General features: G+C 38.7%; 1 protein-coding gene across 2 annotated transcripts in view; it reads right to left on the bottom strand.

The window, feature by feature from the left end:
- The window catches only part of PIK3C2A (phosphatidylinositol-4-phosphate 3-kinase catalytic subunit type 2 alpha), a 173,260-nt gene that overhangs the window by 19,842 nt on the left and 137,177 nt on the right, over positions 1-16,241 (bottom strand). For both annotated transcript variants that reach the window (XM_084629854.1, XM_084629853.1), the window contains exons 14-21: positions 11,503-11,614; positions 9,483-9,625; positions 8,026-8,214; positions 7,157-7,250; positions 3,975-4,069; positions 3,414-3,594; positions 2,814-2,918; positions 88-180 (exon numbers count right to left, since the gene is read on the bottom strand). In XM_084629854.1, coding sequence (XP_084485980.1) covers positions 88-180; positions 2,814-2,918; positions 3,414-3,594; positions 3,975-4,069; positions 7,157-7,250; positions 8,026-8,214; positions 9,483-9,625; positions 11,503-11,614 — 1,012 coding nt within the window. The remainder of the gene's footprint in view (positions 1-87; positions 181-2,813; positions 2,919-3,413; positions 3,595-3,974; positions 4,070-7,156; positions 7,251-8,025; positions 8,215-9,482; positions 9,626-11,502; positions 11,615-16,241) is intronic.

The raw sequence follows: 16,241 nt of genomic DNA, 5'->3' as shown, positions 1-16,241 counted from the left end.
AGCTAGCCAGTTTTGTTGGCATTAGTTATCATAACCCCATCTCTTTCCTCCAGTAGAACAGGGGAGAAAAAAACCCAAAAAACTTACTTTAAACATAACATTAATTTCTTCTCCCAGAGGATCTGCATTCACCAATGTGATTTTTAATGGTACTGCATTAGAATTGAAGAAGGAACATGCCTGCAAGTACATGATAGTTTAATCCTTAGCAGGATACCAAGCGATAACATATTTGGCTTTCAAATAAAATAGAACATTAATAGTTTGCAGATGAGATTTAAAATTGCTAGCCTGCCAGACAAAGTCACTAATACTTGGAATGTTTGCACACCCTAACAACGCAAGTTCTGAGATCAATGAAGTGGCAATATATCACAAAGTAGTATCTCTACAGTGTGTTGTCTCATAGTCCCATTCCTGAGAGCATCACACAACCAGTAACTAAACGCTGCTGTTTTTGTGAGACCCGAAAGATTTTTTAAGTTTTGGTGTTGATATTTAATAGATTCACATCTGACATGCATATTTAAAAATCAGGTTAAAATGTTTCATTGCCCTCAATTCACCAGCCTATATGCCTAACATCTTGGAATGGAGTTTAATCTTCCAATCACTATCACCTGAATGCCCAGTTCTGACATGCCTGCTAGTTAACAGTAGTGACAACATTCCTCCTTTTGGTCATTCTGCCTCTTCCCTAACAATGTCTTCTGTATGCTGGTATACAATCAAGTGACATAACATTTTACTGGCATGTGTATTTTAATATGCCAGTATCACTAACAAATATATTTCCTAACTTGAAACAGTTATTTTTAAAAAAAAAATCTTTACTAGGTTGTCTTCCTGGTTGGAATCATGAATTTTTCAGAAGTCTGCACACCATCTCCCATTTCTCCTAAAATATGGAAAGGCAGGGCTGCAGAGGGCTTTTTGGGGGACTAGGGCAAAAGAAGAAACTGAGGCCTCCCACCCTTCCAAACAACTTACCACTGAGCAGAGGTGGGAGTGGGGTAGGGTGTGGGAGATTGCCTGCATCACGCTAACCTGGCAGCAGTGGCTCCTGTCCCATGGGGCTGGTCCCAGCTCCCCGCTCTGTGTGTTGCAACCTGGTATGCAGGGTCACAGTGCACTCAGCTTCTGGCCCAGCTGCCTGTCACTCACAACGGAGAGGCCACCAGGCCAAATATAAGTGAGTGGTGCTGTGACTGTGTGCCAGGTTGCAACGCCACTTATACTGCCCTTTCTGCCCCTCCCTCTTGGTGGCCTTGTATGATGGACATGACAGTTACCCTGAATTTGGTGGGATAAACATGCCCCAAAGAAAACATGTCCATGCCTCTCCTTATGTGCGGTCACAACAACTTAGATCATTTGGACAAAACTTTAGACAAAAATGCCTAGATCTGAACATCTCTGGGCTAGAGGCAGAGCATTCTCCATATGCCCCATGATTTTTGGATTTACTGCCTTTATTAGACAGAGGGTCAGTTTGATAACCAACAAATGGTGTAAAGTCCATGCAGGTATTCAGGCTCTTTCACCAAGGTGATTATGGGCAACACATCTGCTTATTTTGGGCAGCAATCCCTTGATTTATATTTGTGAAATTTTTGTACATATGCTGGTATTGCAAGATAGAAAATAGCCAAACACAAAATAAAAAAATAAAAATGGGGACCAACATTCTTAACTGAAGAAGCTATTCAAAGTTGGATTTACTGCTGCCTCTGAACTGTAAGTTTGAGGTCTGAAGAGAATACAAGTCTGGAGCTTTCCCATATCTCAGTTTCCTACTTTCCACTGATTACATAATATGTTCCCTTCAATTCATCTTCTCCACCAGGTCCCTCACGGCGATTAGGACCAATGTTCAGTAAACGTTAGTTTGATATCAATTTATTCAGAAGTTTTACAGCTTGTCATTTCTCTGCCCCACACCCATTAGAATCATATTACTGTAGCTTTCTCCTGGAACATTCTAGTTTCTATTGGTTTCTGATTTAAGTGTTAGCCGTGTTGAGGCTTATACAATTTCTGAGACAGAGTTCCTCTTTTCACAGCATGAAATTCAGAACTCCAATGTTTTCTTGTTCCAGCCACCCTTCTGCTTGCATTTATAACTTCAGCCTCATAAGGGAATGGGATTATAATCTTATTTTACAACTTTAGTATATGTATTGTGTAATGCATAAGCGTTGTATTATTAAGCATGTAAGACAGTGTATGCAACTTGTGCTTCAGAGGCTTTAAAGACTGTCAGATCTTGCACGTTTTGCAAATTTGCTTTCACTAACCTTCCCAGTTGCATAAAAACTCCTATTTTAAAATATAGAGTCTTCCCTAGCATGGAGGAAGACATCCAATCACACAGCTGGTTAGCTCCATCCCACAATATATACTTCAAAATATTAGCAGCCAGTCTTGTACATTTCCTTCTCCCTTGACCATTGCTGGAGGCTGTCTAACTTTTCCATTCACGTACTTTGAAACTTCCTCTGTTCTCACACAATGTTTTTATGACTTTCATGTATGACCAGGTCCTTGCTGCTATGCAAGAAGAGCTCCACTGGGTTTTGATGAAGTAGCAAATTAAAATCAGACCTTGGTCTAGCTGAGTAACAATTTCCACAATCTTTGTCTCTCTGGTCAACTAATTTAATTTTATTGTCTAGTTCTAAAGGCTCTTATTAAAAAGCTCCCCCACCAGTGTAACGCATTTCATATATATGAAATATTCCTTTCTACACGTTGATCATTTTCAGGAATTACAAGCATGTAATGCTGATTTTAAAAATCTTTCCATACTGTACCTTGACATTTAATTCTTTTGCCACAAGGCTGGGACTAAGAGGCAAACGGCATTTGTTCTTCATGAAAAAGGATTGTACACGTTCCATACCACTTTGCAGGACAACCTGAGAGCAAATAAATAAATAAATAAAAATGCAGAACTGTCATTAATCCATTAAAATACCAACAGGGATATTTTTGACAAGCAAAGTAATTGCGTAGAACAGCAGAGCCAATGCCCTAATTCCTGAGGAGTGCCATGGGATTTTAAGTGACCACAGTCACAACTTCTATTTTATTTCTCATCCAAAAAACATAACGCCACCAGTACAGCCCTAATGCCATGCCAGTGAAGTTTTTCATTGTCAGTTCCTTTCCTCGCATCATAACTACTCCCCCACCAAAGCTACAGCTAACAGTTGAAGATTAGTCATTGACAAAAATCTGTTGATTTTTTTATTACTCTGTTGAAGAAACATTTAACATCTGTTGATGAAAAACATCTTACTATACTTTTATACAGTGCTGTATTTAATGTGAAAGCTGAGTAAATTTACTTTGAAATTCAAGTCAGTTGTATCCCTCTTTAACACACAAAATTGAAAGTTATGCATACGCACCTGCCTAGCAGATCCACTTGTTTGTTTTACTTTTTCTGCAACCACTCCCAAAAGCTGTACCAGTCTGGTCTGCTTTTCCAGCTCTTCCCTCAGTCCTTTTCCACAGACCGAGAGGAAGGCACCAAGAATACACTCATACCTTACCCCAAACTTTGCATCATGTAGGGTATCCTTCAAAAGCCTGAAATAGCAGGTATGTAAGTTACTAGTTTTCCCTACAAAGCGATATTTCCCCTCTAAAGCGAACATTTTAGATAGAGTTCAATAGCAAGCCTTTTTTTAAAAGTCTGTTAACAAGTGATATTACACAACGCTGCACACACATAAGTAGTTACTGATTTACAGCAAGTAATGTAATTCTGAAAACTATATGTATATGGTTCTTATGGATTCATTTGGTTTTATTACAAGGAACACTATCTTTTGCATATTATGCTGACTTGATGTAACATCCATTGACCTGTCAAACATTATTGAAATTTTAGCATTTAGACAAAATTACTTTATTCTGGAAACACCAATCTGACTATAATTAAATGATAATGAAAGACATGTTCTTACCAATATACACAGTGTGCTATTTGAATATTTCCTAACGCCCGAGTCAAAATGAATCTGACTAAAGAGTTGTCCAGGTAGGTTTCATACTTCAATGCCTAAATGTAAGAAAATCAGTCAATTTTTATATTCGATTATACACTGCCTTTGGTTGTTTTGGGGAGTTACCTCTAACATTTAAACTTCAGTGGTGATCAGAGAATCTTTAGCGTCTCAGAGCAGAGTAAACCCACTAGCTTTGGCTATTAATCCCAGATAATCTGTGAAAGTTTTAGATGATTGAGAAACTAAATTTAAAACAGACACCTGAAGCTGTAGTGGTATTTTAAAGAGTAACAATTTTATAAATATAGACTATATATGAAAATAACCAGGGATGTCAGTAATGACATTTCCCCCACCTCTATCCTTGCTCAGGAGAACAAAAAAATAGCCAAAATAAATATCTGCCCCAGATTGATTTATGTCATTAGCCTATTGGCTTTTAAAGGTCACTCCCTCACTTTTTGCTCAATAAATCGGCTTATCATGCAATTTATACGGGATAAAAACAGCCTTGTTTGTCACACAAGACCCTTAAAACATCCTGGGCAACTGGAGGTATGGGGTTGCCAGATTTGTATCTCTATTATCTAGCATTCCAAATGTGTCCAATTTTAAGATGGTTCCCTCTCCAGTGCCTCTGTATACATACCAGCCTGGTTTGAGACCAAAAAAACCACTACACTTAGCTATGCCATTTGGCTCCCCCTCTTCTATATTTTAAAGGCTACCCACACCCTTAAGGGAAAATCCAATGTTTGCATCTACATGGGGCATCCTGCAAGGTGTTAAGACAATTACAGCATCTGATCTTACTAATTCTCTTCATACCACTATGGGATAACCCATGCCTCAAGATCAAGGCCAACTCCACGCTTAGAAAAAGGAACAAAAATTGAATATACAATGTCATAAACTGGTCTCCCTTGATCACATGATAACAATCAGCTACCACTGTCTCAGTTCCTTTTTTCAGCAGCTATGCTTAAGGATTCACGCAAAGATAGGGAGACAATTGGTCTGTTTTAACTCTCTCACCTCTAGAAGAGCCTGTTAAGAAATAAGGAAACAAACTTAACTTTGGAGGAATTACTTAAAATGCTTTAATGCTTTGCAGTACCCTCTCAATCTCAATCTGAAAGAAAAATGGGGGAACCTCCCTCCCCCCCAAAAAATCTTAGCCTTAGTACTGCAACAGAAACCCAGGAGGATAACTGGCTTAATGTGAAAAAAAGATACTTCAAGTTCTTTATCCTTGCAATTCCTCCAGAACAAAATACAAAAAACGGGCATTACTGGACTCCAGAACTTTTGTTTAAGTCTCGATTGGTAACATATGACAAATGTTAGAGATGCAAAGAGCCACATGCGAACCTTTCTCACATCCTCTATACCTGTCAAAAAATGCATGTGTTCCGGATCACCATATTCAGTGCGCTCTCAAGAACACTAAGTGTCACCATCGTTCCTTGTCCAAGCTTGCATAGTATAGGGGTGCTGGATGATTTATTACCACCAGATGGTAAGAAGAAATGGATTGCAGTAACTATTGTAGTGGCCAAAAAGTTATTTTGAGAAGATGGAAATCTTCAATTCCTCCTTCATACACAGACTGGGTTAGTGAGAGCACTCTACTACTGCATTAATGGAAAAAAATACTGTCTAAGAGAAGTGCTTGGAAAAAATACTGGGATATTTGGTCACACATGAAAATTGTTTACCTTTTCAGTTTAGTATTTATTAGTCCCCGATACTCACAGGTTGTTTGCTCACTTATTTACCTATTTAGTCATTTTAATAACTGATGCTTTGCAGGACCTCTATGGGGTCATCCCCCCCAGGTTTTGCAAATAATGAACGTTGAATTTTGTTATTGATATGCTATTTCCACCTTATGCATTTGTATGTGTTTTGTTTCATTGTATTTATTTTTTATTGTTTTTATATAAAAGTTTAAAAAGTGACCATTTTGTACAAAGTCTTTTGTTGGATCATATTAAAGAAGTTCTGAATTAAAATCACAAATGAGTTTGATTCCCCAGAGTTTCAATTCCAGGGTATTACTAATTAAGAGGTCTCTTGGTTTTTGGTACTGTTTCTCTCCCTCTATGTGTGAAACTTGCAAGCTGCTAACTGTGTTAGTACATTCTAAGACAGTCTGTTCTCAAAGCAATTCACAAGAGAGAGAGAGACTCAAAGCAATACTCTAACAACAGAAACAGCACCCAGAGACTCCCCACCCTTTTGTTGTATTAACAATTGTGATTAAAATAGAGATAGAGGATGTATGTGGATGGATGCTTGGTGTGGATAATAACTGAATGATCAGGGAGGTGCCAGCCTAAGAATCCGGTGTCCATCGGCTGAAGAAGGCGTCAAGTGGAAATAACCAGAGGACCCCCCCCCCCCCCGCAGGGCAGACTGGAATCCACCCAACAGCCTCAAGAATGGGAGAACCAAAGAACAAGATAACATCTTGGAGCCGTCAGGAATGTGCTATCTGCTGATTGATTCAGCAACAGCATGATGAAGCAATTCCCATAGACTGGCATAGGAAGAAATTCCTATAAAAATAGACTCTAAAAAGTGAGAACTTTGGGGTCTGATTCTGCAAACCAACTTCCAGGAGCATCAGATGAGCATCTGACAAGGCCCTGCTCCCTCCTCATGTCCAGGCCACCTGGCCAGTGGCTTGGCATGAGCAACTCTAAGGCTGGTAACTGTGATAACAGCCTTGCAGAACCTGTGTGTTTGTATGAATGAATGTGTGAATAAATATGAGATTGAATGGAATGTTATAGCTATAACTAACTACTTACTATGATTCTTTCTGTATTCACAATAAATGTGGTATTTTGCCTTTTTCCCTTTAATAAGATCCTGCTGGTTTTTATTTTATTGGTACACTTTCACGAATCCAGAAGGTGCTAATATAATTCTATTTTTTGTTCTTCCTAACCCAGCATGTAAATTAAGTAACTTAATATCACTCATAGCACCTCTGTACCTAACCTTCTAATGGCAACACTAATTAAAAAAAGGACCCAGATGTGCGTTTTTGCACCCAAAATATACCAAAAAATGTTTTCTTCAGGAGTTCTAATGTTGGAAAATGTACCAAAAGAGAAAGCAATAAATCTCACCTGCACAAACTGGGGGAGGAAGTCTGTTAACTCATCATCACTTATTGCCTCAATCCAATTCACAGCTGTGGTTCGCAGTTCCTGATCTGCAAACCTGCAAGAGCATCACAACTCCACACTCACTGTTATTGGTTTTAACTTCAGCAGAGATACACATGAAACACGACTAAGTCTTGGGAGCTAACATTTTTATTTTGGCAGTGCTTGCCCACTCCCAACAGTATCAGGCCCTCCATGTAGAATGCACAGTATAAACACAGGCACAGGGATGCCTATCTCTAACAATTTGTCTTAGCAGCTTGCTTAGATAGCAAACCTATTCTCATAGTAAAAGGATAGATTTTGAAGTGAGTCACTAAAGTCTTCTCTTGTAATGTTATGGTAGGATGTCAATTTGGCTGAGTTTATCAAAGAAATTAAAACAGCTTTTGAAATGTAGACATGGGGTTTTTGGTATAAAAATTTAGGCCATATTTTACAAGTGAAGGAAATCCAGATAATCCTCTTATGAGAGTTTAGAAGTCATCTTTTGTTGGTAATCAAACCCTAATCAAAGTGCACTTTAACTAGAAGCCCATTCAGTAGCTACCTCCAACCATGCAAGCCAAAGAGAAACAATTTAAGTTAATGGAAGCCATAGCTTGTAAACAAAATTACAGAACGTGCAGTGGACATACTTTACAATGCATTTTGCAGCACCCTACAAAACTTGTAGTAATTCAACAGCGGATGACATTCTACAATGAATTACAAATGAGCATGCTAACTATTTGCACAATACAATAACATTGGAAAAAAGTTAAACATCCAATTTAAATGCACAATTACAAATTGTGCATTTGTTTCTATAATTTATGAAGTTCACTTACTTTGAATCCAGTAGTTCCAGTGCAGTCAAAGGAGGTAGGGGAGGCCACTGCTGAAGCAGTGAGTAGATTTCAGGAAGACTTGCCCAGTCCCAGTGTGGGGCACTAGCTAATATTTTTGGAAGGCTGTTTGTGTGTCCATGGCAATATTGTCGCTTCTCCCACAAAAATTCTTTATCTTCCTTTGATAGCCTGCAGACAGTCCAAAGAGCAGTTTAGTTCATAAGAATGACTATCGTTACTCTGAAGAATACCAAAGCACTTGCCAAAGTCCATATGTAAGTCACTTCATCTACCTCCAAGATCGAATACAACCTACAAAGTTTTAAGTAGGCAGTAAGGAAGGTACCCCTGAAATGGTAGATTGTTGCTCAAAGCAATCAGAACTTTATCATCGTTTAAAGTTTCATCCGAAATTGAGTAGGGCAGAGCACCAAATGCCATACTGCAGTGTTAGTTCAGCACAGATGACACAGTAAGTCTGCCACCTACAATATCCTAATTTCTTTTAGTGATCTCTCAAGCGTATATAGCAGCTTCAGGAAACTTATCAACTGTTCTGTGAAAAGTTTATTACATAGATTTCCCCCCAAAAATGGGTTCCTGTGTTTCCAGTTCTACTGAATCTCTTCATAATGAGCACTGCACAGCTAAACCCAGGCACACAAGCCTCATTTATGTGAAAGAAAGGGGGCATATGTGGCTATAGATTGTGTGTCAGCCTTTAGTAAGGATGACAAGTTTTAGGAGATAACAAGCAACACTGTGTCCCATCTCCTTCCCAGGTAGGGGGGAAAGACGGGGGGAGGGGGGGAGAAGAGAGTCAGGATATAGTCACAAAGGAGGCTCCCCTCACAACAGTATTTCAGCCTTATTAATGGAGAATGTTGTGCTGTTTATGAAGTTAAGACGGTTATAAATACAGAATCCTGGCCAGTAATCCTGTTCTAATAGAGGATCTGATGTTAAACAGATACAGCATTTATAAAATTTTGTCAGGCACCACCCTTAGTAGAACTCTAGTCTCCCATTTTCTCCTTCCTTCTCTAGTTCTCTCGTAGCCTTGCAACATTTTAAATAACCACTGCCCTCATCTCCCAAAAGCCAGAAATTCATTCGCAGCACCTGCCAGGTCATTAATTTGCCACCACTGTCCTACAGTCTGAAGAGGTCCGAACAAGCACATTTTGCAGAAAGGGGTCAAAAAGAGAAAAGTCTAGTAACAAGGAAGATGCCTGGGTACAAGCTGTGGAAAAAACAAGTAGGTTTTGTAATTTCAAGACCACTGTTTTCTGGGGTACATACAGAACACTGAAGTCAATCACAGGACTTCAAAAACACTAAGCTAATATTTCAGACTAATACAGAGGAAATTTAACTAAAGTTATGTACTTAATTTCCTCTTCACAGAGTTCCATACATGTAGAAAGATAAAATATTGCTACAATAGATGAACATACCCAAGGCTGCCATCTTTGGCAAGAATAGCAAGAAGACGCTCCTTTACATTTTTTTCCAATGTTTCTATTGAATGATGTACCAAACCATTTGCAGCTTGCGGAATTTTGTATACAGTATCAAAAGCCAGGGAGGGAAAGTCAACCTGAAAAATGAGAACAGAAGCCAGTCTTAAAAAGCTTTCAGAAAGCTGAAAAGGCTCCCTTAACACTGAACTACTGCATCAGTGGTCAATGATCACTGTTTTTACTCAGACTGTCAAGTGATGAAAAAAATGAATCACACTGTTAAATAACAGAATGTCATTTAAATATTTTTGGATGTTTTCTACATTTTCTAATATATTGATTTCAATTACAACACAGAATACAAAGCATACAGTGCTCATTTATTTTTTTTATTACAAATATTTTTGCTGTAAAAAAGAAATCTTATTTTTCAATTCACCTCATACAAGAGCTGTAATGCAATCTTTTTATCATGAAAGTTGAACTTACAAATGTAGAATTAGGTACAAAGAACTGCATTCAAAAATAAAACAATGTAAAACTTTAGAGCCTGCAAGTCCACTCAGTCCTACTTCTTGTTCAGCCAGTCACTCAGACAAAGCCAGTTTGTTTACATTTGCAGGAGATAATTCTGCCTGCTTCTTGTTTACGTCACCTGAAAGTGAGAGCAGACATTTGCATGGCACCATTGTAGCTGGCGTTGCAAAATATTTATGTGCCAGATGCGCTAAAGATTCATATGTCCCTTCATGCTTCAACCATCCACACTGATGACGTGTTCTGCTCGATAACTATCCAAAGAAGTGCAGATCGACACATGTTTGCTTTCATCATCGGAGTCAGATGCCACCAGCAGAAGGTTGTTTCTCTTTTTTGATGGTTGGGTTCTGTAGTTTCTGCATCAGAGTGTTGCTCTTTTAAGACATCTGAAAGCATGCTCCACACCCTGTCCCTCTCACAGTTTGGAAGGCACTTCAAATTCTTAGGTCAAGTGCTGTAGCTATCTTTAGAAATCTCACATTGGTATCTTCTTTGCCTTTTGTCAAATCTACAGTGAAAGTATTCTTAAAACGAACAACATCCTGGGGCATCATCCGAAAGTACCATAATATGAAATACATGGCAGAATCCGGGTAAAACTGAGGAGGCGGCATACTATTTTCCCCAAACGAGTTCAGTCAAAATTTAATTAACACATTTTTTTTAAACCAGTGCCATCAGCATGGAAGCATGTCCTCTGGAATGGTAGCCGAAGCAAGAAGGGGCACACAAAAAAGTTTAGCATATCTGGCACGTAAATACCTTGCAATGCTGGCTACAAGAGTGCCATGTGAACGCCTGCTCTCACTTTCAGGGGACACTGTAAACAAGAAGCTGGCAACATTATCTCCTCTGAATGTAAGCAAACTTTTCTCTTAGTGATTGGCTGAACAAGAAGTAGGACTGAGTGGACTTTTAGGCGCTAAAGTTTTACGCTGTTCTGTTTTTGAGTGCAGTTATGTAACAAAAATCTACATTTTTAAGTTGCACTTTTACAATAGAGATTGCATTATGGTACTTGTATGAGGTTAACTGAAAAATACTATTTCTTTTGTTTATCATTTTTACAGTGCAAAAATTTGCAATAAAAATATAAAGCAAGCACTAATACACTTTGTATTCTGTGTTGTAATTTAAATCAGTATATTTGAAAATGTAGAAAAACAGCCAAAAATAGTAAATTGCAATTGGTGTTCTATTGTTTAACAGTGTGATTCAAACATCAATTAATCGCAACTAATGTTTTGAGTAAATTGCGTGAGTTAACTGATTAATCGTCAGCCCTAGTTTTTACATTGGTATTTTGGTTTGGTATCCCCTACCATAGCCCGAACAATGAAGAGGTTCCCCGTGCCCCCCCAAAAGTGATATCTATTTCTGCAGACAGACAAAGTTCTTGATCACTTACGGCAGTCAAACAGTATCTACTCAAGTCAAAACAAGAACCCTAAAGCTAAATCAGAAAATACACTACCTGCAATACTATTTTTTCCATGAGATTTCCTCTTTTGTGGGCAGTTCCTGATGCTGCAGTCACATGTGATGAAGTCCAAAGATGTAAGAGCTTCGTCCCACAAGTTAACAAACTAAGAACACACACACACACAAAAAAAAGCACAGTATTTCAGTAACTATAACTTGTGTCTACTCCTCAAAAAGACAATTAGTTGTGAGAAACAGTAGGAAGTCTGGGAAGCAGATCAAACACCCATTAAAAGAAGATAGCTCACAAATGATAAAAATATTAATCTGGTATCTCTTCATAATTTAAATGGACTATCAATAGGTTCACTATAATGGCAAAAATTTGTCACAGAATATAGATGTTCTCAAACTGAGAGCAGGCCAAGTATCAAATTATAACTGTCCCTGAAAGAGGAAATTTTTTTCTTATTCCAAAGAGGTTCTATATTAAGCTTCTGAACTCAGAGGGAACATTGGGAGCATGCCCATTTGTTTGGCTGCTCAAAATCATAATCCCCAACAAAGAATATGATCTCTACTAAGAAGAATTTCATTCTCCTATATGTTCATTTAACTATATTCTATATATATATTTTTTTTTTTTCAAGTCCTCAAAATGCTTGAACCTGAGAGAAGCTCTAAGCCAGCACAGGCAGAAGGATAAAGTTAAATAGTGAAATGGTTGACTTGACTAAGGGAAAAATGTCTCGCCTCTCAGATAAATAAAATGGAGCACAGGTTGCCCATGTGAAGCGAATAAAGCTTTCAGACAAAGTAAATATTCTACAGGCAACAATCCTGCACCAACAAGGATTGGACTTGGGATCTTTTCTCATCTATAGCTTCTATGATTTGATCAAACCACATATTGGTTTAGCTGCAGGTGCAACATTTGCTAATAACTTCACATTACTACTAACCAATTATACTAATTAGTATGAGTCACTACAGTTATATATTTACGGAGTTCTAACAGCGTGCTGGGCATTGTACAGAACAGAATTCTTGCCTCAAGTAGTCTTAAAAAAAAAAATCTTCCAGTCAATGCAGTTTAATTTCCTGAAAAAGATGTAAGGGGAACGATCAAGCCTTCAGTGTGTTGAGGAGAAGGGGCTGGGAAGGAAGAGGGGGAGGAAAGAAGAGGCAGTGCTACCTTAGTCTTTATTAATATGAGGTTCATAATTCAAAACAAAAAACCACCATGCATCTAATTACATGCCACTGAAGAACAAATGAACACAGATCTAGCCCTTAAGAATTACACAGTATTCTTTCAAGCACTTGTTAGTTCCCTTATGTGGTAGCAAGAATGGAAGAGCTGTATGCTTTCCAAACCCACACTTCATCACAAGTGCTTCCAATCTGGCTTTAGATTCTCACAGCACAGTAATGACCTTTGAATCTTCAATGTTCTAGTTAGCAGCAATTTTTAGATCCCCTTGTTATTGATGTAATTTGAAAATGCAGCTGGAGTATTTGGCTTGTATCCCTCAACTACCTTGGCCCGTGTTCAACTGTAGTAGTCCACGGTCAGTCTCTGCTAGCATTTCCACATCTACTGCTGCATGTTATTCATCCAACTTTGGCCTAACCTTTTTGATCCTTGTGCTTCAGGGAGTTGAAATAATTCTCGCACGTGAAGTACAATTTATCCATCTCTCTGCTCTTCAAACTGTTGATAGGATTCTCTCCAAGTAGCCCAACATTACAATATAATTAAATTGACAACTTGACATTCAGCTGAAGATAAGCTCGATCCTATTTGGTAAAAACTTAGATGCAGGACCATAGGACCAGCTCCTCAGCTGTGTAAGGGCAGTTGTGTGTCCCTGACAATAGGGGGTCCTCAGGTAGCATACAACCACTGTAATGCATCACCCCCTCATGAACGGTGCAGCAGGTGTGGTCAGAGCACTCCTGGGCTGCAGAGATACCAGCTCCTGGCATGGTCTCAGAGTTGGTTTACACTAGGATAAAAAAACCTGTGTGATACCAAGTGTCACTGCCCAGGGCAGCTGGTTTGGGCTGTGAGGCTAAAAAACAGTTATGTAGCCAGAGTCCAAATGTCTATGCTTCCATTTTATAGCCCAAACCCTGCAAGCCCGAATCAGCTAACACAGGCTAGCCACAGGTGTTTTTTGCAGTGTAGACATCCACCAGTCAGCAACTGTAAAGGTAAGTTGCAGAAGCCCTCAAGCGGCTTCAAGCTGTGCCTGGGAACTAGTCTGGGGCAGATCAGCTCAAGATCAGAGAAGCACAAACGTGACTTAAGGTTACCTTTGCATCCCCAGCCAGAGTTTTGCTCCTCAGCTTTCTTGAGCAAGGTTTGGATCTGGGCCAATGGTCTTCAATGACGCAGAGCTTTCTAATATTTACCACTTTCTCTTTACGTTCCTTTAATTGCACACTTATTACACCTTGTAAAAAAGTTACTTTAAATCCTATAATCCAGATTTTAGTCATCAAGTCTGGTAAACGATGTCTGATTCATCTTCCGATTCTTGTTCCAGGAGGCCTCTGAATATTCCCACTTGTGGAATCAAAGCACCTTATGAGCTTTTGGAATCTCCTAGCCTATACTGGCCACTTACCCCTCCCTCATGGAGCATTACAAGTGGAATGGCTCCAACTGCCTTTAAGTTCCTGCTCAACAGCTGAAGGTTTAAAACTCAGTGTTCAAAATGTTTCCCTTAATTTTAATGGTCTCCTGCCCCTTTGTACCTACTTTTGTTTATAGTTAAGACTGTTGCTTTTCATTTACAAAAATAAGGAAGAAAGGGTTTCTTTATGGCAGAAGCACTGTCTGGATCAGCAAAGACCATGAGGGCTGCCTCAAAATCCCTTCTGATGGTGGAGGGTCTTCAGATCTACTTGACTAAAATTGGTATGGTGTAAGTCCAGCATCAATTTTGAAGAGCCACTCAAAGTAGTTATTCATATTATTGTAGAGACGAGAGGCCATGACTAAGATCAGGGTTGCATTGCACTAGATGAAGCACTATGTCCATCGTAAACAGTATGCAGGTGCCTGAGCTTATCACTGAGTTGAATGTCAAGTATCCAGCACCAATGACTAGGGACTGAAGAGCTTCTTGCTAATGTAGCTTTGTGTCCAGCATTACTGGTACCAATGTCCCCAGATCTATACTGTCAACTAAGTCCTTTGCAAAAAGAATCGAGCACTATTTAATAAGTGTGAATGTACCGGGGGGGGGGAGAAAAAAAGAGAAACACTAGTTACTGGTACATAAAAACTATCCTTAAAAAGACAAATTAAATACCTTGATAATTTATACTCTCCTTTAAATGTAATAATCTGGGGTCAGTTTAAGTCACATAACAGTTTCACTGTCTAAGACAAGAAACCACTGTTCAGTGTCTGTAAAACTTGAAAGCATTTCGTTCTAGTTTGTCTGATCTCTGGATGTAAATCTGTGAACCAGTAAACTTTTCCTAAATGTGGATAGGCTGGAAGTGATCTTTGTTACTTACAAACTGTATTTGTTTTACTCAGAGCTTTCATAATCATTCTAACTACTGCATAAGCAACTTACAGAATTAGTGTACTACATTAGTAACACTAATGTAGCTTAAATGTATAAAGTCAATTCTATCCACTTTTTATTTAATGTTTTTGTAGAAGGCATTATCGTATTTAAGCTCTTTCGAAGTTTGATATGGTTTATCTTTTTAAAAAAAGCTTACACCAGAGTAATAAGACCAGACATCACTATCATATGAAGACTTGAGACTAGAAGAGACTGACTGCTTTCTAGACCACTAAAAATAGAATTTCACAGAAGGAATGTAAAGGTGAGTCCCAGATAACATTTTTAAAAAGCCTCTTTTCCTCCAATCTCCATTTAAGAGCACTGCAAGAACTGAGTTTCTTTCAATGATATACAGTCCCAAAGACTTGTTCACATAAGCTCAATGTCCTGGCTGAAAAAGGTTTCAGATGATGCCCTATTTGTTCAAGGTGATGAGCTGGACAAAAGAGCTCTTAACACGGAGTCAACTCCTGCTGAGCAAAGCAATGGAATTTAGCTGTACTAAAGCAAGAGTAATCCTATTGGGAAGAGAACCCTGTGAAAGACCTATGAGCAAGCTGCTCTGCTCTCTAACCAAATCTGTTCTACCACCACATTGTTACCAGCTCCTGTCTCCTTAACACTTACAGAGTGAACTCGTCTGCCTTTCACACCTTCTGCCCCTGATGCTGCTCATTAAGTGCTATTCTCTCCCTCCCTATAGAAGGTTCTCAATCAGTAGAGAAAGGAGTATATTTTTTAATTCAGTAAATGTTGGACAGTAACACTTGGGGACACTTACATACATATAATCTATTGACAGGTTTCAGATGAAGTGAGCTGTAGCTCACGAAAGCTTATGCTCAAATAAATTGGTTAGTCTCTAAGGTGCCACAAGTACTCCTTTTCTTTTTATATAATCTATTGTTCACCAGCTCCTATGCTGGAAGTCAGTGGACTGCCTCAAGGATGCTCTTATTATACTACAAACTGTTGCTACTCTGAAGTACTGCTACCCACTGTGGTCTCTATTTGGGAAAACTATCATGTAAATGTGGGTGAAATATGACCATTCCTTGATTATTAATATCATCCAAACAGCCTATCAACCCAACCCTACTAGTCAGTCTGTTAGGAGACTGCAGAAGTATTTGAATAGTAACATCTTATAAGCAGAATTCTATTTACTGTTGATCCTTCATATCTAACTAACAGTAAC

This window comes from Lepidochelys olivacea (assembly GCF_965140295.1).
Source record: "Lepidochelys olivacea isolate rLepOli2 genome assembly, chromosome: 6".
Taxonomy (NCBI): domain Eukaryota; kingdom Metazoa; phylum Chordata; order Testudines; family Cheloniidae; genus Lepidochelys; species Lepidochelys olivacea.
The sequence above is the reverse complement of the archived record's forward strand: the minus strand, read 5'-3'. Positions and strand labels throughout refer to the sequence as shown.